The following is a 22,475-nucleotide window of genomic DNA, read 5'->3' as shown; positions in this document are numbered from 1 at the left end:
AAAAAAAGACGAGCTGAAATTGACTGGCGCAAGAACGTGACCTGGTTTTTGGCAGTGAACTTGTTTGATTGCTCTCACCACGCGGTGGTGGGGGATGCCTGAACTTATGCGACCCTAAAATAAAATAAAAATAAAAAATGATGGGCTGTTGCAAGATTGCCTCTCTCTTTTACTACATCTTCGATCTCTTCACTCTCCTTTACTTACTATGCTCGCCATCGAAGAGTCCGGCAAGGGTTCTCCCTATCTCGCCATTAACACTAGCTATCATCGACCGTTTTTACACACTAATCATTATGAAATTCCTGACGACTCCAATTCGCCTTTGTCCGACTCTTTTATTGATAGCCTAACGAGCGACGACGTTGCCGACACGAGAAAGCTGCTTTTATTAGGGTATCAAGATACACTATTTAACACCGGCTTACCAAGATGTGATCTATCATCCAATTCCACAGGTGCTGGTTCTCCTAGAGATGAATATGGTGACGATATGATGCCACAACCATTTCATCAGCGGGTAGGTTATATATTTCTCACTGACCCATATTGTTGATCAACTTGAACCGATTTCATCAAATTATCACCTCTTTTTTATTTCGATTGATGCCATCGATTCCTGTGTTCTTCTTTTTATTCGTGCATTTATCTGACAAGCCATACATATGTACTCACAACGACGTTATTATTAATTATGCAACAGGATGACTTGAATGCAATGATGAGAAACTTTGAAAAATTACATACTGGAGAGCGCACATTTCATATGGTCAACAATGCTCCATCAATGCTGGCTCCACCTCAAATTGACAGTGGCGTAGACCTGGACAATCTTCCTGTCGATGCCCTAAAAGATAGACTGGCCGAGAGTAACAGCATAGTGAACGAACTCATGTGGCGTATAAACAGCATGAATCTCGAGATGGATAAGGTAAACAGAAAAATCGAGTTCTAAACAAGTTGTTACAATAGCTTTGCATCATAAGTACTCACTCCGTTTATGCTGTACTCTTCAAAAAAAAAATTTTTTTTATCTTGTTAACTAGGGTCGGCATATAACATCGACACTCCATGCTTCGTTAGGTGTCAAGGACTTGGAATTGCAAGATCTTCGACAAAGGCTTTCCTCACTCTCTCAAAGTTATGACGGCCAAGCGGCGGAAATGGCCAGTTTGAAAGAGATATTGCATGAACAAGCTGGAATAGTTGATCATAATTTGGAGGACAATGATTCACGCCTCAGCATCTCTATCTCTCGTGAACTTTCAGAGCTCAGAACCACTGTACATAGGTATGTCGATGTACCCCTCCCCCGAAAAAGAGCGATTGGTCCAATTATTTACTTTATGATGATTTTTTTTTCCACACTCTCATTACAACCTATTCCTAAAATTGACAATTTATGATCCTGGTTTTTTTTTTTTGGCTTTCGTGCAGACTATCTCAAGAGCTAGAGGCGGAACAGCTTCGTAATAATGTGAAGGACCGTGAAATCCAACAATTAAAATATGAGGTTCAGGTTAAGCAAAATGCTCCCACGCCCGAATCTGGCCATCGTACCGTTACTGCTCCGGCTACTGCCACTACTCCATCTGAAGCCGCCTTGATCTCTACCATGTCTTCCACTGGACCTCTGGACTATGTAGGAGACGGGGCATCTGTTAGATCGTCACTCAGAAATCGCTGGGCTGCTGATGAGGTATGTGGGCTTTTAAACTTCGGGATGGCCCTGTGTTTTCACTCGGATATTAATCTTAATCCTGTTCCTAGAAATCGATTCCTCAAACTCAAGCACGTAGGCTTTCATATGATCGCCGCGAAGGTCGTGGATTATCTAACGGAGAGTATAGAAGAATGCTGGATAAAAACATCAACGCTGATTGGAGCGTAAGTAAATGCGCCTATCTTTATATGTTCAATACTTCAGGGTGTCAAACTCCTTTTTAGATTATTGTAGATAAAATCATACAAGATACGGATCAACAAGCCTCGATATTCTTACAACACAAGCTAAAATCTGCTACGCCAGAACAGCGCGAATCTATCTTCCGTTCCATTCAAAGGCACTCATATGCACTCATGACCAACCGATTTGGTAACTTCTTGGTTCAAAGGTTTCTAGAACTGGGCACTAGAGACCAAATCAACCAGATTGCTAGTACCATGCAAGGCCACATTGTTAGTCTTGCTATGGAACCCTTCGGTTGTCATGTGGTCCAAAAGGTAATTACAAAAGTATAAGTGGCTTCACGTCTCAAGATGATCATACTCATCATGTTATTGTAGGCGCTGGATAATGTAGAGGAGGCTATCAAGGTCGAATTGGTTAGCGAACTATTCCAAAATATCCCGGAAACCATCACTCATCGATATGCATGTCACGTCTGGCAAAAGGTGTTCGAGATCCGATGGAACACGCATCCTCCAGCTGTGATGTATCATGTCAACAGCGCACTCAAAGGTCGCTGGGCACAGGTTGCTCTAGATGAGACCGGCAGTCTAGTCATCCAGAATATCTTCGAAAACTTGACTGAGCATGATAAGGTAGGTCCTAAGGTCCAACTGGGATGCGGGAGGGAACCACATTGAAATGCGATTACCAACAATGGCATCGGCTAACAAACACTATCCGTTCCATAGCGTCCAATCCTTAACGAAGTTCTTGATAACATCGTCATGATTGCCAAAGGTCAATGGGGTAACTGGGTGATTCAGCATGTCTTGGAACAAGCGGAAAAAGGAAGTGACCGCGATCGAGCATTCAACACAGTCCTCGACGAAGCTGTCCAACTCAGTACAGATCAATTTGCTAGTAAGGTAGTTGAAAAAGCTTTACGAATCGGCGGTCCCGCCTTCCTTACAAGATTTGTCGATCGAGTCTCGGTTGGGAGAAAAGATAGACCCCGAATCCCGTTGATCGACATCGCTTCAGACCAATACGGCAACTATGTTGTGCAATGGCTGATCATGAACGCTTCGAGCACTGAACTCAAAGTCGCCGTTAGTCGATTGATCAAGAGACATATGGTATCTTTGAGAGGTAGTAAATATGGCCAGAAAGTAGCATTTTTAGTCGAAAAGATCTTGAGAAATTATGATTAGTTATCAAACATTTGAACAAACCCTTTAGTCTCTACTCATCCAATTGTAACAAATAGAAGTATCCAAAAAATTCATCACAGGCACTTTACTTTATCAGAAGGCAAAAAAGAGTAACTTTATAAAACAGAAATTCCAAAAAAAAAGATGAAGCAAATGAGCGAAGTAGCTGGGCCTTGAGTTGAGCACCATGACTGCTTTTTCTCTGTTTGTCCTTCAGATTTTGCAGTGTTTATTTTATACGTCCGAAAAACAATTGTTGACCTCACACTGTAGCTTTAAACAACATGCTCTCAGCTCAATCAGGTTATGCTCTAGCTCGCGCTACATTCAAGCGGGCTCAACGAGGTCTCTTTGGTGGAAAACACATTCAATTCGGAAACAATGTAAATACTCGATGTTTGAACGATGCCACTTGCATCCACCAAGTCCTTGATTCCAGATTAACTGATGCGTCCCATTGAATCCCTTTTACAGAACCCATTCTCAAAGAAGAAGACTCGTCGAAACTGGTTGCCTAATGTTCAAAGCAAAAAGCTTTACTCTGAACTCCTTGACTCACATTTCAGCCTTAAAGTCACCACATCTGTCATTCGAACCATCGACAAGAAGGGTGGTCTGGACAAATACCTCCTGGAAACTCGCGATAAGAACCTGTTCAGTGAAAAGGCCGTCACCATGAAGAGAGATCTTCAGCAGGTATTAAAGACCAAGACCGCTGAACAACAGCTGTAGACCAGTTCGTCACACCCTCCCCTCCCCTGTAGATTAAAGTAATAGACCTCCTTCACACATATCACACCTCATCCATTCCTCCTTTCGGGAATCAATAAATGAAAATAACACAGATACTTCATTGGTTTGCACACTGACACGACGGAAGAAATTGATAAATTTTGTTTGTTTAATAGTGAAAATTGTTAGGGGTTTCTACTCTTCGTCTTCCTCCATTGCATCGGCCGCGGCAACGCCTCTCCGCTTGTCACCAGGAACTTGACCGGATTTCAGCAGATTCTCCAAACGCTGCATTTCCTCCAATGATGTTGCGTTTTTAAGTGCCTCCTACAAACGGAATACGTTATTAACGACAGGTTTACACTTACGCAGCCTCCGACAAAAATACGTACCTTTATTTTAGCTTGCTCTTCAGGAGACAGTCCTGGAGCGTTGGATTTTCTGTGATCTGCATCGTCTTGGATACCATCGCCCACTTCGAACGTTTTGCTCTTGGTCTCGCCAATTGTTACTGCCAATTCATTCTCTTCACCACCATCGGTTTTGAACGTCTCTTTTGCCTCTTCTCGCTCCTGAAAAATCGTCACAAAAAATGAGGGAAAGCGGACGAAATCCATAATCCAATAGCCCATGGACCTACCGTCTTTCGAACTCGCTTGAAATCTAATACTCTGATTGAAGGGATTTTGTGAATGATGTACAGTCTATAGTACTGTTTCTTGGTAACTGGGTTATCCAAAAGGGACAAGTACTCGAGCTTGCCGCACTTGGTCAGTGGTTCAAGGTCGCCCAGTTCTTGGATCATATTATTTGTCAAAACCAGCGTCGCCAAGTTCGGGATATAATCAACAAGTTGTGAATCGATGCGACTGATGCGATTGTTGGCTAATGACAATGATTTTAATCGTAGCATACGAGGGAAGTTACCCAGTTGTCGAATATCATTATTTGTGAAGTCAATCGCATCATTAAGATCCTATTGATAGCTGAAGTTTAGGATCCTACTCTATATCGCTTATGTCCACGCTCAAGGCCAAATCTCTTACCTTGGTGACACCCAGATTCTCGATGGCAGAGATCTTGTTGTCTATGGAAATCAGAAGTACAACGTTAGTTGTGAATGATTCCTGAAGTCTTAAGAGGCAAGATCGAAAAGCCGTCGCTTCAATGAGGAGAGAAATAAGGTGTCCAGGTGCAAACTGTCACGTCGAGGGAGTTGTTGCTGTCGTCGATTTCGTATATTTATGATAATGCAACCGTCGTCGCGATTGATCGTTATTCTGCAAAAGCTGGCAGATCCGTAGCCAAACATGTAGAAATATACATACCTCTTAACACCAGCTCGCGATCCTTGAGTGCATTGATACGAGATATGGAATTGGCCAGTAAATCTGGAGTTAGCTTCATCCAATTTGTGTGTTCTTGCAAGAAAAAAAGTACAGTGTGTCCAAAGCTCGACGCTGTCAAAGGTTGGGTCTCGAAATTATCGTTGCCGTCATCCTATTTGCCAGAGCAAAATTTATAATTGAATTTGCTGATAGAATAAATTGAAAGTGGTTGCAGTTCTCACAAAAAGAATGTTCGCTTTTTACGAGGTATGCTCGCAAAAGTTTGGGATGTTATGAGAAAGACTCTTTAAATTTTATTCAGCTTTTACTGCAAACTCTTTCCCTCCATCAAGTGGCTACGTCAAAAAATCACGCAATCCAAAATATCCCAAAGATTTCATTGAGGAGATTGACGTTTTTATCATAAGGCACCTTGCTCCAATACGCGAGCAACACTCTTACCATTCTTTTCACTCTTCTAACGTTCCTAAAATTTGTTCGGGGTTTTCGGTACATGCCCAGTACTGGCTAAGCCAAACCTGTATCAGAAAAAAAAATTCTAAATGCATATCAAAAAGCTTTAAGGGTTTATTCACATGTCGTGTTTAGGATATTGCCTGATTGAATGAAATCTATTCCATTACATCAACATTAATTAATAGCTAGCGTTATGGTGGATTTTATTACAGGTTCATACTATATCTCGTTACAGGGTAACAACAATCTTCTTTGCTGACACTCCTTTACTTAAAAGATCATACCCATGCTGGATTTGCTCGAGTCCGTGACCAATCACTTCTGAATCCGGTGCGCAGATATATTGACCGGTCTCCAATGCCTTTGGAAGGAAGTTTCGGAAAACAGCAGGGCCGACCTCGTTCTTCTTGAGGTCGCTGCCATAGACAAATTTGGTACTCACGCCTGTCCACGTACTCTTCACCTTGATAGAAACAGTAAACGAGATAAAATGGGCAATGAGCGGAATACGACCTAGTCCTGACGACTTTGTGGAATTGGATCCGGCGCCAGGTCCACTTACGTCCGTTACAAATTTTGAACCCTTGGTTTTGCTCAGAACATCAATACAGAGGGAGACGGAACCGGGGCCAATGGCCATTGCACCAGCCAGAGTTTTCTCCTTCAAAGCGGAGATCATATCCTGGACCACATTTTTCTGATTGTAGTCGAACACTTGGCTGGCACCCAATTTCTTCAAGAGGTCGAAGTTTCTTGGAGATGCCGTGGAGAACACCTCGTAGCCTGCTGCAACAGCCAGCTGGATCGCATTGCAACCAACACTGGTAGAGCCACCCCAAACAATGAGGGTCTTGCCTGATGATAGTCGAGCGGGTGCCGTTGGAAGATCCAAAGCCAGGAAGTCCTTTAGGAACAGGCCGGATGCTGCAGTAGCCATGCCCAATGGAACAACAGCAGCATGCTCATAGCTTAAATTATCAGGCATCTTCACTGCTAGATCTGCCGGAACGACAGTGTAATTTTGGAAGGCGCTTTCAGTAGGGTTATTACGATCTGGATCGGCACCACAAGCAACGGCCATAACGCGATCACCGATCTTGAAGCGGGATGATACATCACTACCGACTTCAACTACTTCGCCAGCAAGATCGACGCCGAAGATGAAAGGATATTTCAGCCAGGTGAAAATCATATCGCCCATGTCTTGAAGTATATAATCTACGGGATTGATTGCTACCGCATGGTTCTTCACAACGATCTGGTCAGCACTTGGAGGTGTATAAGGTGCAGGTTTTACTTGCAATGACTTTGCCAGTTTGACTGGTGACCATGCTGCGTTGTTTGAAGGAGACATTTTGTTGTATGGCGACAGGGACAACGGGATACAGGCGTTTTTATTGTAAAGAGAGCACCACGGATAAAATAATACCGGTCGATTTGGAAAGGGAACGCGTAAGTGGGAAAAGAGTGGGGCCGAAACAAAAAGATCGGACTCACAATATGGGAGTTATCATTCAAGCTGTCTTAACGAGCATTTTGCCTATAGCCTATACAAAATTGGCACGTTGTGAAAAATAAGCAAACCCGGCAATTGTTCAGTTAATGCCAGTGCTGATTTTCCCGACATCACTAGAAAAAACATGGCTACCTAGATCAAGTCCTCGATTGGTTTACCTTTAACTTTGAAATTGCCTTTATGTAAACCTAGTTATGTTACAATGAGTGGAAAGTTTTATTTGCCCTCTCTATATAATATTTTGGCTTTAGTTGTCCTGAAAACCTCCAACGATAATGACGCTGGGATGAAGCTTCGGTGTGGGTATATCAGGCTCGCCGTCTTCTTCGTTCTTGCCTTGTTCAGCTTCATCGGTTTCCGCTGCGCTAGTATCAATCTCTTCGTCTGGTGCCACAACACTGCTGCTAGCTTGAACGTCATCCAAGTCCTTAATGTTATCAGTAGTGAACCTGAGGTCGAAAGCATCCAATATATAGCTTCTGACTGCAAATCGGAAATGATAGCATCCTAACATTTGCATGACAGAATAAAATATATCGGCACGACTAAAGTATTCTGGGTATCGCATCCGTAGTCTGAAGGGGATCCATAGTTAAACAAGTGACTCTAGTATGGTGAATGACATTCAACACGTGTGTCTATAAATTTACCTTGCCAAATTTTTGGATGCCTCGTTTGCAATGATGTGATTGCTCATATCTCCAACATTCTTAAGGATGACTCTGGCCGTTTCATCGTTTTTGAGTGTTGCTGCTAATTTTGGTGGTGGTGGTAATGCACCTTGATATTCCCATCGCTTGATCTATCCAGAATGAAAACTATATCAATACCCATGTCTCCACACAGCAAATGACAAAGCTCTAGCGATGCTCACCGAAAGAAACTCTCGAAGATTGACAGGAACACATAGCCCTTCCACGACTCCGTTAGGTGACACGACACCTTCCCAGCCTAATTCGCCAAGGATCTCAACGCCTTGGTCTGTTTTCGCAATTAATCCTAACACATAATAGCAAGTTCTGAAGGGATATTAGCATGGCTGTTATGCTAGTGGTGGTATCAATGTCACATAGCATACCCTTTCAAAGACAGAATATCGCTTCCCTCAGCCATATTAATCACATCCTTAATGATATCTTCTTCTTCGAGGAAAGGTAGGCCATTACGAGTAGAGCCAATGTTGCCAACAGCCCATAAAGTGGCTTTTAGCCGAAGAATGGTCTCGAAATCCCGATCATCGAGCGAATAATTCCGGATGAAGCTTGCAAATAGCTGGAAGTGGCCTTTTTCTTTCAAAAGCATGCATCCTTCTTCCGTCCTTGTCAATTCGCCATAAAAGTGTGGGGGAGTCCATCCATCTCCTGGTTGCCTAGGTGTAGGTGACCGGCATAAGTTTTCTTCAACGTCAAACAGTACTCTATTGTGAATGCGAACTTACATTGCTTCATGATTATGTTCACTGTGAATACGCTCTTCAAACGGATTGGCCGTGCCCTTATTTGGAGTATTGATTAAAGCTCTATGTAGCGATATCTCGAGCTGAGTAACATAATGTTGATTCCGGTTCTATATCATAGCAACGTTGTTCAGTTTATGTCTCAGCGGTGGGTTGCATTAAGCCCAGCACGTATGATTGGGATTCGCTCCTAAATAAACCCAACTTACCTCAAACCAGTCATCCATTTCCTTTTGCACATAGCCTAACTCGTTCAAATAGGCAAACCCGGTTGAGCTAGATAGGAATCTGTTTTCAACAGCGTCAATATTGTTATATTCTGAAATGGTATGCAGAAGATTAACACTTACCTGAGTAATAATGGATTGCCTAGTTCGCCCAAATGGTCCAAGCTCGGTCGACATTTCACCAAAAACTCTAGATTAGCAGGTATCTCGCAAGCCTCGTCCAGAAGAGAAACTGCCATTTGGCAAACTTCCAGGTTAGGGTCATAGAGTTGAGTGACTAGCAATCGAATGATCCATCCGTTGTATTCACGTTCTGAACTGTGCAATACAGCTCCAAGTTGTTTCGTACTGAACAGCCGGATTGGGTTATACCCTGAAGTCATGATCTTGGACAAAAGAACTCTAGGATGCCCATCCAGAGAGTAATCCATATTGGTGATGATGGCGATCTTCAGGTCGTCTCTTGCTTTCAGTTCACTGATCTGATAAAACAGGTTGAAGATCTTAAACTTTTCCATAATTCGAAAGCCCTCTTTGTATTTACTGAGAGTTCCCAACAAAGTGAAGTAGCCGCAGCTGAGGGTGCTTTCCATTCGCTCGCTGGAAAAGATAGGTTCGGTTTCTGGGTCATGGTTCAAGGGATCCAGCTCTCTCAGGGCCTCAGACAATTGGATGAGTACTTTGTTTTCACCTAGATAGCGAATGCCATCTGGATTGCTCAACAAGGTTGAAAAAAGGACGCAACCGGTATTGACGTATCGCGTAAAGTTGGCTTTGCTTGCATTGATATCGGAAAATCGGTGAGAGAATGGTCGGTAGAAAGCTAGTAATCGTTTTATAAATTTGCTACCACGCATAGCTTCGTCAAGTCGTTTTGGATGCAACAATGGGCCCTGTAATAGCTCTAAAATATTCTCCCAATTCCATTTGGTATAATCTTTCGTATTGAGGATCTGCGTATCCATAATCAGCTGTCGAAAATGAATATCGTCAATATTGATACCCATTCGTTTTTTGACTTCATGAACCTTTTCTTGATTCCTCTTTGCAGTAGCCTCTCGTTCTTGTTTGTTGTCCACTGACGCTTGAGAAAGGTACCGTGTGCGTATGCGACTGAGTCTATCGATGTGCGCTAAAGCAGTGGTGGCATTATGGCGGACTTGTTCATCATCGAACGAAGAGGCAAGCGCAAATAACTTAGGTAGAGATTGAACTTGCGTAGCCATGGAGATGGGTAGCAATTTGGTGGACAGCTGAAGGATTTCTCCAATGAGTAAGGTCGCTTTGCGTGAGATATATATGTCATCAGACTTGACCATATCCACCAACGCCATCAGGATGCCAGCATCGACAAAGATGATTAGTATCATGGTCAAATGATGATCCATCATGTTGAGTCGCTCATTCTTGTGCGTATTGTCGGCTCGAACGTTCGCTAAATCGCCTGAAATGGCATTTGCAAGAAACCCGCCATTCAAAATGGCTGGTCCACTTCCTGATGTTCGGCTGTATGCATTGGACGCAGAGGTGGTGTTTAGTCCCTCAACCCCATCATCCACTTGCGCAGAAGAGGCAGCAATATGTGCAACATGCTGTCTCCCGCTTAAGAAACTGCTATAATCCTTTGGTAACCGTAGATAGAAGATGTCGAAAAACATGTCCAGCAGTACTTTCTAAAGAGTCGGTGGTCAAAGGTGGTGGATGGAAGTCAGCGTAAGCTCTGATTGAAGTTGTATAGATGTCGGTTATGAGACATATTACCTTTGAGTCTTCAGAAGGGAGTCGAAGTGCTTGTACTACACTACGAGCTGCCCTCAGGTCGTTTGCACACATGTAGAATACACCGCTCCAGCTCTTCATCAACAGTGTAATGACCTTGCAAGAATTCTGAAGTCTCTCTTCATAATTGGGTCCACGGTTTGTGTCTAAAAATGGAGATATGATCATCTCTAACTCGACACCAGGTCGAAGGAGACATCGGGTGCTTGGAGAATCCAGTATATATGTGAAGGCATGGACGAGTACATCCACTAGGCTGCGTTGACCATCCAGCAGTGCTTGCGTCATTATTCTAAGGCCCCCAGTCTCCATTACTAAGGGAATATGAAAAATAGCTTATATGCCACATATTAGCATAGACTTTTTAAGAGGAGCGCGCATGTGTCGATATATTTACCGATTTCCGCAAGGGTCTCAAGACATATATTTCGAAACTTGTCATTAGGTTGCTCTGCTATCGCAACTAGGGCTCTGACGACCGATTGAGGAACATCAGGTAATGCGTCGTTCTCAATAAAAGCTCTCACAAGCTTCAAAGCTTGCTCTCTTTCATGATCTTGGCTGGACTCTTTTGCAAGTGACCTGTTCGAGTGCTAGGTAAGGGACAAAGCAAAGGTGAAAAGGAAATAGGAAAAGAGTCGGTACTAACATAGCAATGAAGATGTCCAACTGCATATTCATCATTCGGCGTACATCGTCCGCAGACGAAATAGCGTGTCGTAGTGCTCGAAACCCTGCTACTCGTACAGGTGCTCTTTGGTCTGCCACGCATAGGCGCAAACTAGAATGTTGAGTGATGTTGGTTAACCAAATGCGCGTGTTCTGCAGGACGTCTTGCGAGTTTTTATTTTCAATCACTTACGAATTGATGATTACATCTTTTGAAACATGGCCTGCCACGTCTCCGGTATTTCGTAATATTCGAACCAGTGTATCCAATTGCTCCAAAATGACATTGGAATCCACATCTTTCCTGCTTATAACTTGCATGATCTCATTAAGACGAACAGAAGTGGATCGATTGTCTATGAAAGCATTGGTAGTGATAGGTTATTAATTGACACTGGAAAGACCAGCTTCGTGACCACGCAACTCGCTGTATTCTTACCGTCATCGGCGAAAGCAATACTATCTTGGTATGACTTTTGCCTACTTTTGGAAGAAATAGGTGTAGGTTTCGGTCTAACATTTGGTCGAGTGCTTGAGGAATTGGAGGCTGCAATAGAAGCCTGAAAAGCAGTCGATGCTACAAAGCGATGCTCCTTGAGTTTGTTGGTAACCTCTGGCATAGCTGAGCCTTGTGTCCCCAAATAGACGTTAGAATGACCACACCTAAACTAATAAAGATGAACCTTTACGCAGGCTCTTACCTGCAGACTTTCGCAGCTGTTCTATTTCTTTTGTAAGAGACTCTATTCGCTTGTTGTATTTGTCAAGCTGAGCTTCGAGATCCTTGGTTCGCTTTTTGTCTTTAATGTACACTTCCATCATATTTTCCACACCAAGTTTCATTTTCGTTTCACGCTCCAGCTGTACAAGGAGGCTTTCGAGCTGAATAAAATGTTAAGAAAAGAGATTTAATTATGAGCAAGCGTTGCTTTTGCTGGCATGGATGAATGGCGAAATGTACCTCTTCCAGTAATTGCTCTTTGGTTGGCTGGGTTGGTTGAGATTTAGGAGAAGACGCTGACGAGCTGGCGGTTGGTGCCATTGCGGTAGCCTGCGTTATGCGTGTTGACTGACTCGTCGCTGGCGCTGACTCCACAGGCCCGGGATCCATTTGCTAAGGTGGAATGAATGAAGAACGATCGCTGAGTCGGACACTCAATTTGGATCGTTGTGTAGAGTTCCAGCAGGAACGCAAATTCAGACTGCCTTACGCCTGTTTGTCTTTTTCCAGCTCAGGTCAGTAAATAAACCATTCGAATAAATGTTGCAGGTAACAATAAGATGCTGAGATATAGAAAACCCCTATAATGAATGACTCATCGTTTACGCGGACGAAAGAAAGGAAGACAGATGTGCTATGTAGCACCAATTTTCCATTCTGTAGGTGCAAAAATGTTACGATACCGCGTCAGATGAAAGTGAAATACCTCAAGGAAGTGGCATAAGCATGGATCGTCTCAAAAAAATAACAATTCATGCTGTTTATTTACAACATAATGCTGCGTAGTACTATAAAATTGGCTACAGTGAGGGCTGGCATCATCCAACAGGTGTTACATTCTTAAAGAGCACCATCTTGATAAGCATCTATAATGATTAACTTTGGGCTTTCAAGAGACTCACCAGCGTTCTTGACCGTATGTGACAATATAAATGACGCGGTTGTGCAATTCGCTCTTGACTGCCTTCCAGCGCTTGTAAATTTGACGGACATCAAAATTTTGCTCGTCATTGTCCTTGCACCAAGCTTGATATGCCTTCAAAGAAAAAAGCAAGTAAACTCAAGGCAAACAATAGAGGATTTGCAACGTCTTCGATCCCGAAAAAGAAAGAAGAGCCAGATCCACCAATTTCTGAAACTACCGAACCACTTGTAGCGGACGATCTACCTGATCGCGGAACTGAAGCTTCAGAATCGTCAATTCAACAAGAGATCGACAATGACGCAGATATGGAAGCTCCAGATCATTGGGAAGACAAGCTAATCGAGAAGTATAGAGTTATTAACGCCAGGAAAATTGAGTCTTATTTCTCTCAGTCGTTCGGCAAGTTTTTTGGCCTAACACCAGAGGACGAAATGGATGTTCCGACGATCAAGCTACCCGCTGATATCGAGCACTCGATATTAGCCAAAGTGAAGTCGATGGATAATACCGATCTTTTGGGTAGGCTTTACTTTTTGATTTCAATGAATATCTAACGGGTAACTGAAGGTCGATTTACTACAGACATGGACAAAATTGTTCTAGCAAACGCGAGTGAAATAGAGAGAGAACGACAAATATCTGCTTTGGATCGGTTATATCTCATGTTGCAAAAAATCGGCTTCGATTCAGAGGATATAGAGATTGCAATGTCCACGACAAAAGCATCGAAGCTTACGGATCTACTGGACTGGGTATGTTCATATCATCGCAATGTCCATGTTCAAAATTTCGACTAATACGGCGCTATAGTTATGCCTTACCTTACCAGACGAAAAGCTGCCAATTGGATTTAAGGACAAGACTTACTACGAAGACAGTATGTGAATATATACTTTTTTGCAGTTTTATTCTTTAGTTGGACTAACATTGGATGGTATGCAGATATGAGTTTGAGGGCGGAAGCTATGACTGTAAGTTACAGACGTTAGGGGTTTCATTTGTGCTAATTCTTTCGGAATACTTGACATTTAACATCCGTTCATCTTTCCATAGGTTACGAGTAATCCAAGTGATCATGCAAATAATGATGATACTCTTAAACCGCCGTCCCCTGTGCCTCAGACAATCGACAACATTACCAAGAACGACAAAAAAGAACCAGAATCGGATGGTAATATGAAGGAATGGATATTGAAGGCAGCGCAAAGTTACGATGTAATTATTTTGAGTTTCCTACAGAGACCCCCACTTTATCAAAGCTAAACTTTGACACCGTCACTCTTTTCAGGAGGATGATGAAGTGCATGTAAACGAACAATATGCTCAAGCTAGATTAGAACTCTTGATCCTTCAAAAAGAGGTATCCGAATGCAGCAAGAAGAGAGACGGTGAAAAAATCGACCGATTGAAAAAGGACATTGTCGTAAAGAAGCAAGCCCTTCAGCAGCTGGAGTCTGACTGGGATTACGACAAGAAGCAAGCAGAATCTTCTTTTGTAGACAAAAAGCGCAAGTGGGATGAAGAATGTCGGGAAAAGTTTATAGCCAAACAAAAAGCACATCAGAAGAATCAGGAATCTTACATAGACACCAACGTTACTGAGGATGAGCTTGCGAATGAAGATAATGAGGACGGACTACTTGGATTATTTGGTGACCAGGCTGAAGATGACACATCTGCTGGGACCGTAGTATCCAAAACCCTGAACATCCTCGATGTATCACCTCGAACCTCTCATGGTCACAAGTGGTCTGGACTCTATCCTAAGCAAATTCTGAATGATCACTGTCGGAGCATTGACACACAAAGCACGCAAACCTATACAGTGGTGTCTCCGGCAACCAACCTATTTCATGCCAGTGTCAAAATCCGGTTGAAAAAAACGGAAACTGTGTTCAGTATGGAGGCTAATTCCGTAGTATCATCAAAAGCAGATGCGCAGGAATATGTTGCTGTGAGTAACAATTCCCTTTCGCTGGTGCATTTATTATCACCACCTTAATCAATCTCGTCTCTTTCTTTTATTTCGTCATTTTCAGACCATTGCCTTGTACAGACTAACGGAGTTACCTCTGTATCGAAGCTTACCGAGTCCGTACCGCGAACTGTGGCAAGAGTGGAAAGAACAAGACGTAAGCTTTAAAATTGCTTACTCAGACATGCCTTGATTTTATTTTTTTAAAAAATAACTCGTTGATGCTTAGGAATCTGAAATGCGAGAAAAATCCATGGAATTACATCGGAAAAGATTCAGGTTCATCATAGATTTAATCGATCATGCCGAAATTTCAAATGACAAGGTTAAACATTAATTCGTTTCTGAATTGTCAATTAGATTAATCGATCACTAAAGCCGTTACTTGCATAGGTCCGGAAGTCATCAGATTCACTAGCACCTGCCCCAAACGACGAGCTTTTCGATCCCAAAGTTCGAAGAACAGATATTCCCTATTTAGCCACTGAGTACCAAAGGCGTATTGCAACACCAACGTACGAAAAGATGAAGGTATGTTGAATTTTGCTTTTAAATGTTGATGTTTTTCCATGGTTTCTCACCCATTTGTTGAACAGGAAAAACGATCCTCACTTCCAATCTACTCTTTCCGAAACGAGATCTTGGAGCTAGTGAAAGATCATCAAATCGTCATCGTCAGTGGCGAAACTGGATGGTTCGTAAATCCTTGTTAAATTATTTGTAATGACAATGGGACTAACCATGCATCTGTAGCGGTAAGAGTACTCAAGTCCCACAGTATCTGGCAGAAGCGATTCTTTCATCCTCGGCTCAGCATGGAAATATTGTCTGCACACAGGTGAGACTCGAAATTGTCATGAGCAACTAAAAACGTACAGCTGTTCTCAATGTCATTATAGCCTAGAAGGATTTCTGCTATCTCCATTGCCCAAAGAGTATCCCAAGAAATGGGTGACAAGAAAGGTGCAGTAGGTAGTAAAGGGTCACTCGTGGGTTATCAAATTCGACTTGAAAGCAAGACATCCGATTCAAATATTCTTCAGTTTTGTACCACGGTATGTGATTATCATAATGAACAGCTATGGTGTAAATTTCTATCTGACTGATGCATTATTAGGGTATTCTACTGCGTCGTTTGGAGGGGGACAGTCGGCTTCAAGGAGTTACTCATGTTGTGGTGGATGAAGTGCACGAACGATCGATCGAAAGTGACTTTTTGCTCATCATATTGCGACATTTATGCAAACTTCGACCTGATATTAAGTATGGCTTAATATGAACACATAGTGTCTGGATGTCTTGTTATTAATTCCCATTTTACAGAATTCTTCTTATGAGTGCTACGGTAGATGCCCATAAGTTTTCAAGCTATTTTGGAGGTTGTCCTGTAGTTCAAGTTCCTGGACGAACATTCCCAGTTGAAGTCAGGTTTATGGAAGACATCGTAGAGGAAACTGGGTACTTCTTAGAAGAGGACTCACCTTTTGCCAAGCGACTGCAAAGGATACAGAAAGGTACTAGAAAATTCAATAGACGAAACCATCCCCACATGTAACGACTTTGTGCTAATGAGGTATGCGACATAGACGTCGGAAGCGTTAATGTGTCCGGCAAAGGCGGGAACTCGCACAAGATCAGGCTACAATGGTTTGAAGAAGATCAAAATGATGATCCGTACAATCCAGAAGAATACGATCATGATGCTCAATTGGACGACGATGACAATATTCAAACTACTTATAGCAAGTCAACAAAGCTAGCTATACGACGCATGGATGAAAACAAGATCAATTACGAGCTCATTACAATACTATTAGAATACATCGTTGCACCACCATCTGAAGAAATGGATAGTGATATTCCAACAGATGGAGCTATCTTGATCTTTTTGCCGGGTATGCCTGAAATCAGAAAACTATATGACTTGCTGGCAGACCATCAGCAATTCTCAAATACCAATCAGTTCATTCTTATCCCACTACACTCTCTCATATCCACCGAGAATCAAGAAAAAGTGTTTGACCTCCCCCCTCCTGGTATGCGAAAAATCATTTTGTCAACCAATATTGCAGAAACTGGCGTTACAATCGAAGATGTGACTGTGGTCATTGACACTGGAATGGTTAAAGAAGTCAGGTAAATTATCGTAATGTATTTGAAGCAGAATTTCCATAGTATGCAGGAATATCATATTGACTGGCTTTGAACAGACTGGATGATAAGAAGCGAATAACCAGCCTGCAGCAGACCTTTGTTTCCAAGGCAAATGCAAAGCAGCGACGAGGTCGTGCTGGTCGTGTTCGAAGCGGCATTTGTTTTCATCTGTTCACTAAAGAACGTTTTGAGACCAAGGTAAATGCTTTGTGAGCAGGTGTGACTCCTCTCGTACCTGTCAACTAACGCAATTCCATAATAGATGGCAGATCACCAAAGCCCTGAAATTGTAAGGTTGCCTCTGGAAGAGCTTTGTCTCCGGATCAAGGCATGTGGCCTAGGCGATATCCACGATTTTCTTTCGCAGGCATTGGACGCACCTGGAAGCAAGGCGATCGACAATGCCATATACTCATTACAGGAGGTCAGTATTCCTGCATGCCACAGACCTTTTATTTATTTTCATGTTCTTGCGTTTGCCGACCAGTGTTGTGAGAGCAATGTAATACTAATCTATATGTACACTAGGTGCAAGCCCTTAGCGAGGATGGCCATCAAAACCTCACCCCACTTGGACGACATTTGAGCAATCTACCAGTAGATGTTCATATTGGAAAAATGTTACTATATGGAGCCATGTTCCAATGTTTGGATCCTATTTTAACAATTGCCGCCGCTATGAGCTTCAAGTCGCCATTTGTCCGGCCATTTGGTAAAGAGGATGAAGCAGATAAAGCTCGAGAAGGATTCAAGAAAGGTAAGCTATGTTCCAACATCACCTGTTCCTCACAACACTGTTGAGTGCATAAACTGACGTTTAGCTTTGTCCTTGTAATTTTTTCTTTCCTGTTTTTTTATTGGGGGGGGGGTTGACTTTTACTAGACGACTCTGACCTTGCAACAATATACAATGCCTATGTCGCTTGGCGTAGCCGCTTCAGTGGAAAGATTCTTCCAGGTGGCTACCGTGCTGCCAAAGAATACTGCAAAATTCATTATCTCAGTTTTCAAAATTTGGAAATGATCGAAGACATGAAAAAACAGTTCCTGGGACTCCTAGTCAGTATTGGCTTTGTGCAGATGGATCAGCAAGAATTAGCGTCCGACATCAACACCTATAGGCTAAAGCGGTCGGAGCGGTTCTGTCAGGTTCCTGCCAAATATAACATGCACGGTGACACTATGGCGGTGGTAAACGCAGCCATTGCTGCCGCTCTTTATCCCAAATTCGCCTTCAATGCCAAGCATACAAAGAAGCTCGTGTATGGTGTTAAGAATGATGTGGTTCACGTCCATCCATCATCCATTCTTTTCCGAAGTTCTAACAGGATTCAGAGCAATTTTGTGATGTTTAACACCATCACTCACAGTGACAGGACATACCTCTGGGATGTTGCAGCCTTGGATGACGTTGCAGTACTTCTGTTTGGAGGCAGCATGGATATTCTGGTAAGTACCCGTTCGTCCCTAATGTGGAATCCAGGAGTACATACTAACCAGGAGGGTTTAGCATGAACAAAAGCGTGTTTTGCTCAACCAGTGGATCAAATTGAAGTGTCATGCTAAGACGGCCGTCATCTTCAAATTCTTAAGGCACCATTTGGTAGGATACTTTGGTTGGGATCAAATTCCGTTAGAGCTGATCTTTTTTTAAAACGTTCTTTTCTTTCTCAGAACTCTTTGCTCAAAGCCAAAATTCATCAACCTCAGCTGGACCTGGATGATTTAAACCCCGGTATTATGGAGCTCACGATCCAAATGCTTCAAATGCCCCGAGTCAAATAATATGGGCGATCCACCGCCTGAAAAGTCAATGCTACACGTGCCATACGAATAACCGGGACTTGATTGTCAAAAAACATGGAAGACAGGTCAATAATAAAGCGGATACTTATCACTCGCATTTTCGTCTGGTTGGTTAGGTCATGGACAGTATCTCAATTCCCATTCTATTCACTATGTCTAGAAGTCTACTTTGGAAACATATCACCATAACGAGATATTTGGTAATTTCCTTTGTGAATCGTTAGCCTCAATTTGAGAATTTCACAAGCTTTTTTGTTGTGGCCATGTGCTTCGACAAGCAGACTGGGGCCAAAGAAAAGATTTTTCATGTTTATTTAGAACGGTCAACGTTACATTTGCGATGGGATCTTTTTTGTCTTTAATAAGTAGGAGGTTCCTCTAATGATACATGTGTTGAATTACTGATACAAGAGCCAACAAGGGCATGTAAGGCGTAGGGTGTTGTTTACTTTTGATCAGGTTTTTGAGTAAAGGCGGGTTCGTCATCGACATAAGTTTTTGCATTTTCTTCGAATTTACCGGCTTCATCCGGGTTGTGATGCGGATAACCGTTATTGTAGTAAGCTCCGGCCATAGCTGCATCTCTCGTGATGGCTGGAGGCGGTGTGTACATTGTAGTTGCATTTTGTGAATAGCCCTCATAGTATCCTGCTTGCGAGTAAGGGGTCATATTGTCCTGTCGATGGGTTGGGTCATAGGCAGCGTTTGCACCGGTCACGGAGGCGTTGGAATATTTCAAGCTGGATGGGTAACCCCATGAAGGACCGTCGTCATGATCATGAGTGGGGTGATCGTTCCAGTAAATAGCATCCGACATTTCTTGTTGTTGTTGCCTTTTCTTGTTTCGACGCCATAAGAAAATAGCGGCTGGGATCTGCAATTGGTTTTTTAAAATATGTGTGGGATTAGACAGAGTCCAAGTTAAGACAACAGCAGCGCGACGAACTTACGGCAATGGCAGCTGCAACTCCACCAATGACACCACCAATGATGCCCCCGTTGGAAGATCCATGACTAGCATTATCTGGTTGAGACGTTGGCGAAGTATCAGCATTACTAAGGTCTGTGGATGTCGCTGTTTGCGATGCAGACGAGGTCGAAACACCAGTAGATAAGGGTGTTGATGAAGAAAGGGGAATCGAGGAGGAGGAGGAGGCAGCACTGCTGATGAGAGAGACGGAAGAAGTGGCGATAGAAGACATGACTGAGGAAGCGGTCAAAATAGCGCTGGTATTGGTTGCAGTGGGATCGGCGCTGACAGTATAAGGACCACCTATAGCGTCGTTGGGGGCATCGCCGATTTGGATATAGTAAGCACCGGGCGGTACAGTGGATGGAATGGTTGCAGACTGTAACAACTTTGCCATCGATACAGCAGATTGTAAAGTTGCGATGGTTGTGTATGGCTCCCCAGCCCCTGATACCAGCTTGATATCTGCAGTACCTGAAGATGGGAGAATCCAGCCAACCACAAATGAGCTGCCCTCCTTAAGTGTGGATCCTGCAAGTGGGAACGTGACGCTAAACGCCCAAATTGATGGTACGAAGGTGAGGCAGGCTACGATTAACTTCATTATGAGCGGCCTAATGTAATTGAGCTTTTTGTAAGGGAAGGTACTTGATATTCAGAAGAAAATAACAAAACAAGGAGGGAAATTGGAATAAGGGTAAAAAGGATGACAATTTCGAGGAGAAAAAGAGAAAACAGAAAAACGAAAAGCAGGAGGTTTTTATTATCGAAGAAGTACGCACCTGCTATAAACTTCCTAAAAAAAATTACTGTTACAGCCTTGTAAAGTTTTGGGTTGGTATGTGTGTAACCTATATATTTAAATGTAGCTTCGTCCGACTGACCCAGCCAAGGTCAATTCAATGCTGCTGGCTGATTTACAAATTTCAGCGACGTGAAATAAAAAGAATTGTAGAGAATCTATTTGTTTCATTATTCCTCTGTTTTGAAAAAGTATTGTATTGTTTCCACATTTGGTCACTCCAAGATTGAAATGAGCGATCGCCGTTAGCTTATGTGACAGCTGGTTCATAGCATGTTGGGTTGCCCAAAGAAACACAATCGATTCCCTAATTATACTGCATCTAATTGAACATTCCTGTATTCTTCTGCCTTTTAGCACCGTCTTTTTCCCTATTGCTCTGAGCCTTTAACTTCCTCCTGAACTCACCTCCTAAAGGCGGAGATTGGATGACCTTTTATGCCTTGGGTTGGACTGGCATAACAAAGTGTTTCATACTGGATGACATTGGGCTCAATGTATCTGACATATAAGACATCTTTATTTTCTCAATGCTTCCAGCTTGACCCTCAATGCACCTTATTCCTATAATGTGCTCATCTACAAGATACAGACTTCCGTCCTTTTTTTATTTTTTTGGTGGGTGGTAAGGTATCCAGGAGAAAAACATGCATCCTCCAGTCGACGTGGAACCAATAGTACCATATAGGGCAGAGTCTCCGTTCTACTTCATCTCCTCTATAGGTCAAATTATCTAACAGCTTGATTAGATTACTATCACCGCATCCAAAAAGCAAACACAGTATATCTCCCCTGCAGTCCCATAAAGGGGACGATAATTTCTCCCTTGTCACTGTAGGAGTCATCTGGCGTAGCCATCATATAAAGCTGTTGCCAACACACTTCGCACATTTGTTTTTTCTTTTATATCTCAAGGCAGTTCCCTCGTATCTTTATCAGTACATCTTTCTTTTAATCTCATAAAATGAAGTCTGGCTTCCTGATATTGACGACCGCTATCACCCTGGCATTCGGCCTTCCATTGCAAGATCTATCTCAGGCTGCTACCAGAGATATCACCATAAAGAAGCGTGAACAACTCGTTAGTGCTTTGAACAATGCAGACATCAACCTTGATAATATTCTAAACGGTCTCGACCTCGACGTTCTCCACCGTCGTGACGACACCGTATCTGCTGCAAATGATCTGAATGCTAACGTTGATGATGTTCTCAACCACCTCGATATCGATGTTCTCCACCGTCGTGGCGACACCGTATCTGCTGCAAATGATCTGAATGCTAACGTTGATAATGTTCTCAACGACGCCGATATCCACGTTCTCAAACGTAATGATGATGTCTCTTTTGCTTCATATTTTTGCCTACAACCTGAACTAAATATTCTTTTTCAAGGTTCTAACGAACGTCGTGATGAATCCGCAAGTTTCTCCCAACTGCAAACTGACATGGGCTCCCTTTTCAATAGCCTCGAAATTGCTCCTCGTGATCTGATCGATGATGCAAAATTCAACTCGGTTGCACATATCGAAGATTTCTGGAATGCTGTTATCGGCAACCCGGATATGATTACCACCAGTGGATCTATGGGTGTCAAACGAAGTGGTGACACTGTTAGTGCTGCCAATGACGCCGACGTTAACGTTGATAACGTTGCCAATGATCTCGTAGCCAAGGTTGGCAAGCGAAGTGGCAGAGACACTGTCAGCGCTGCCAATAACGCTGACGTTAACGTTGATAATGTTGCCAATGATCTCGTAGCCAAGGTTGCTAGTCACAAGCGCTCACTCATCAAGGCCGCAGATAAGCCCAAGGTCAATGTCGACAATGTTGCCAA

The 22,475-nt window shown here is 42.9% G+C and overlaps 8 protein-coding genes across 8 annotated transcripts; 4 read left to right on the top strand and 4 right to left on the bottom strand.

Annotated features, from left to right (window-relative positions):
• The first annotated feature begins 164 nt into the window (after window positions 1-164).
• On the top strand, window positions 165-1,231 carry K450DRAFT_227756 (uncharacterized protein). The gene is made up of 3 exons (XM_051586786.1): window positions 165-520; window positions 704-931; window positions 1,006-1,231. Exons 1-3 carry the CDS (start codon window positions 209-211, stop codon window positions 1,057-1,059), a joined length of 594 nt encoding a protein of 197 aa, XP_051447566.1. The 5' UTR covers window positions 165-208; the 3' UTR covers window positions 1,060-1,231.
• On the top strand, window positions 1,232-3,254 carry K450DRAFT_227752 (uncharacterized protein). Its single transcript, XM_051586785.1, has 5 exons — window positions 1,232-1,699; window positions 1,771-1,887; window positions 1,948-2,223; window positions 2,287-2,544; window positions 2,641-3,254. The coding sequence occupies exons 1-5, from the start codon at window positions 1,403-1,405 to the stop codon at window positions 3,100-3,102; spliced, it is 1,410 nt and encodes a 469-aa protein (XP_051447565.1). The 5' UTR covers window positions 1,232-1,402; the 3' UTR covers window positions 3,103-3,254.
• Window positions 3,255-3,349: 95 nt separating this feature from the next.
• On the top strand, window positions 3,350-4,195 carry K450DRAFT_227751 (uncharacterized protein). The gene has a single exon (XM_051586784.1). It carries the CDS (start codon window positions 3,550-3,552, stop codon window positions 3,832-3,834), a length of 285 nt encoding a protein of 94 aa, XP_051447564.1. The 5' UTR covers window positions 3,350-3,549; the 3' UTR covers window positions 3,835-4,195.
• Window positions 4,030-5,241, bottom strand: K450DRAFT_170900 (uncharacterized protein; the record flags this gene model as incomplete). Its single annotated transcript, XM_051584129.1, has 5 exons — window positions 4,030-4,161; window positions 4,227-4,406; window positions 4,475-4,810; window positions 4,881-4,921; window positions 5,163-5,241. 5 exons carry the CDS (start codon window positions 5,239-5,241, stop codon window positions 4,030-4,032), a joined length of 768 nt encoding a protein of 255 aa, XP_051447563.1.
• Window positions 5,242-5,868: 627 nt separating this feature from the next.
• K450DRAFT_196925 (uncharacterized protein) lies at window positions 5,869-6,993 on the bottom strand (the record flags this gene model as incomplete). Its single annotated transcript, XM_051584535.1, has 1 exon — window positions 5,869-6,993. The coding sequence occupies one exon, from the start codon at window positions 6,991-6,993 to the stop codon at window positions 5,869-5,871; it is 1,125 nt and encodes a 374-aa protein (XP_051447562.1).
• Window positions 6,994-7,326: 333 nt separating this feature from the next.
• K450DRAFT_227740 (uncharacterized protein) lies at window positions 7,327-12,437 on the bottom strand. The gene is made up of 14 exons (XM_051586783.1): window positions 12,248-12,437; window positions 11,988-12,168; window positions 11,726-11,914; window positions 11,480-11,642; window positions 11,267-11,398; window positions 11,015-11,199; window positions 10,600-10,952; window positions 8,962-10,511; window positions 8,821-8,899; window positions 8,594-8,721; window positions 8,234-8,524; window positions 8,030-8,174; window positions 7,806-7,957; window positions 7,327-7,730 (listed from the first exon to the last, which is right to left on the bottom strand). The coding sequence occupies exons 1-14, from the start codon at window positions 12,395-12,397 to the stop codon at window positions 7,403-7,405; spliced, it is 4,026 nt and encodes a 1,341-aa protein (XP_051447561.1). The 5' UTR covers window positions 12,398-12,437; the 3' UTR covers window positions 7,327-7,402.
• Window positions 12,438-13,028: 591 nt separating this feature from the next.
• On the top strand, window positions 13,029-19,104 carry K450DRAFT_227732 (uncharacterized protein). The gene is made up of 21 exons (XM_051586782.1): window positions 13,029-13,451; window positions 13,515-13,684; window positions 13,743-13,809; window positions 13,875-13,903; window positions 13,986-14,147; window positions 14,221-14,886; window positions 14,972-15,064; window positions 15,137-15,232; window positions 15,301-15,438; window positions 15,504-15,601; window positions 15,661-15,745; window positions 15,807-15,962; window positions 16,025-16,170; window positions 16,231-16,421; window positions 16,494-17,043; window positions 17,118-17,259; window positions 17,324-17,485; window positions 17,590-17,818; window positions 17,945-18,510; window positions 18,572-18,664; window positions 18,736-19,104. The coding sequence occupies exons 1-21, from the start codon at window positions 13,040-13,042 to the stop codon at window positions 18,844-18,846; spliced, it is 4,362 nt and encodes a 1,453-aa protein (XP_051447560.1). The 5' UTR covers window positions 13,029-13,039; the 3' UTR covers window positions 18,847-19,104.
• Window position 19,105: 1 nt separating this feature from the next.
• On the bottom strand, window positions 19,106-20,654 carry K450DRAFT_227728 (uncharacterized protein). Its single transcript, XM_051586781.1, has 2 exons — window positions 19,818-20,654; window positions 19,106-19,741 (listed from the first exon to the last, which is right to left on the bottom strand). The coding sequence occupies exons 1-2, from the start codon at window positions 20,439-20,441 to the stop codon at window positions 19,313-19,315; spliced, it is 1,053 nt and encodes a 350-aa protein (XP_051447559.1). The 5' UTR covers window positions 20,442-20,654; the 3' UTR covers window positions 19,106-19,312.
• Between the last annotated feature and the right edge of the window lie 1,821 nt (window positions 20,655-22,475).

This window comes from Umbelopsis ramanniana, assembly GCF_025399195.1.
Source record: "Umbelopsis ramanniana AG unplaced genomic scaffold K450scaffold_9, whole genome shotgun sequence".
Classification (NCBI taxonomy): domain Eukaryota; kingdom Fungi; phylum Mucoromycota; class Umbelopsidomycetes; order Umbelopsidales; family Umbelopsidaceae; genus Umbelopsis; species Umbelopsis ramanniana.
The sequence above is the reverse complement of the archived record's forward strand: the minus strand, read 5'-3'. Positions and strand labels throughout refer to the sequence as shown.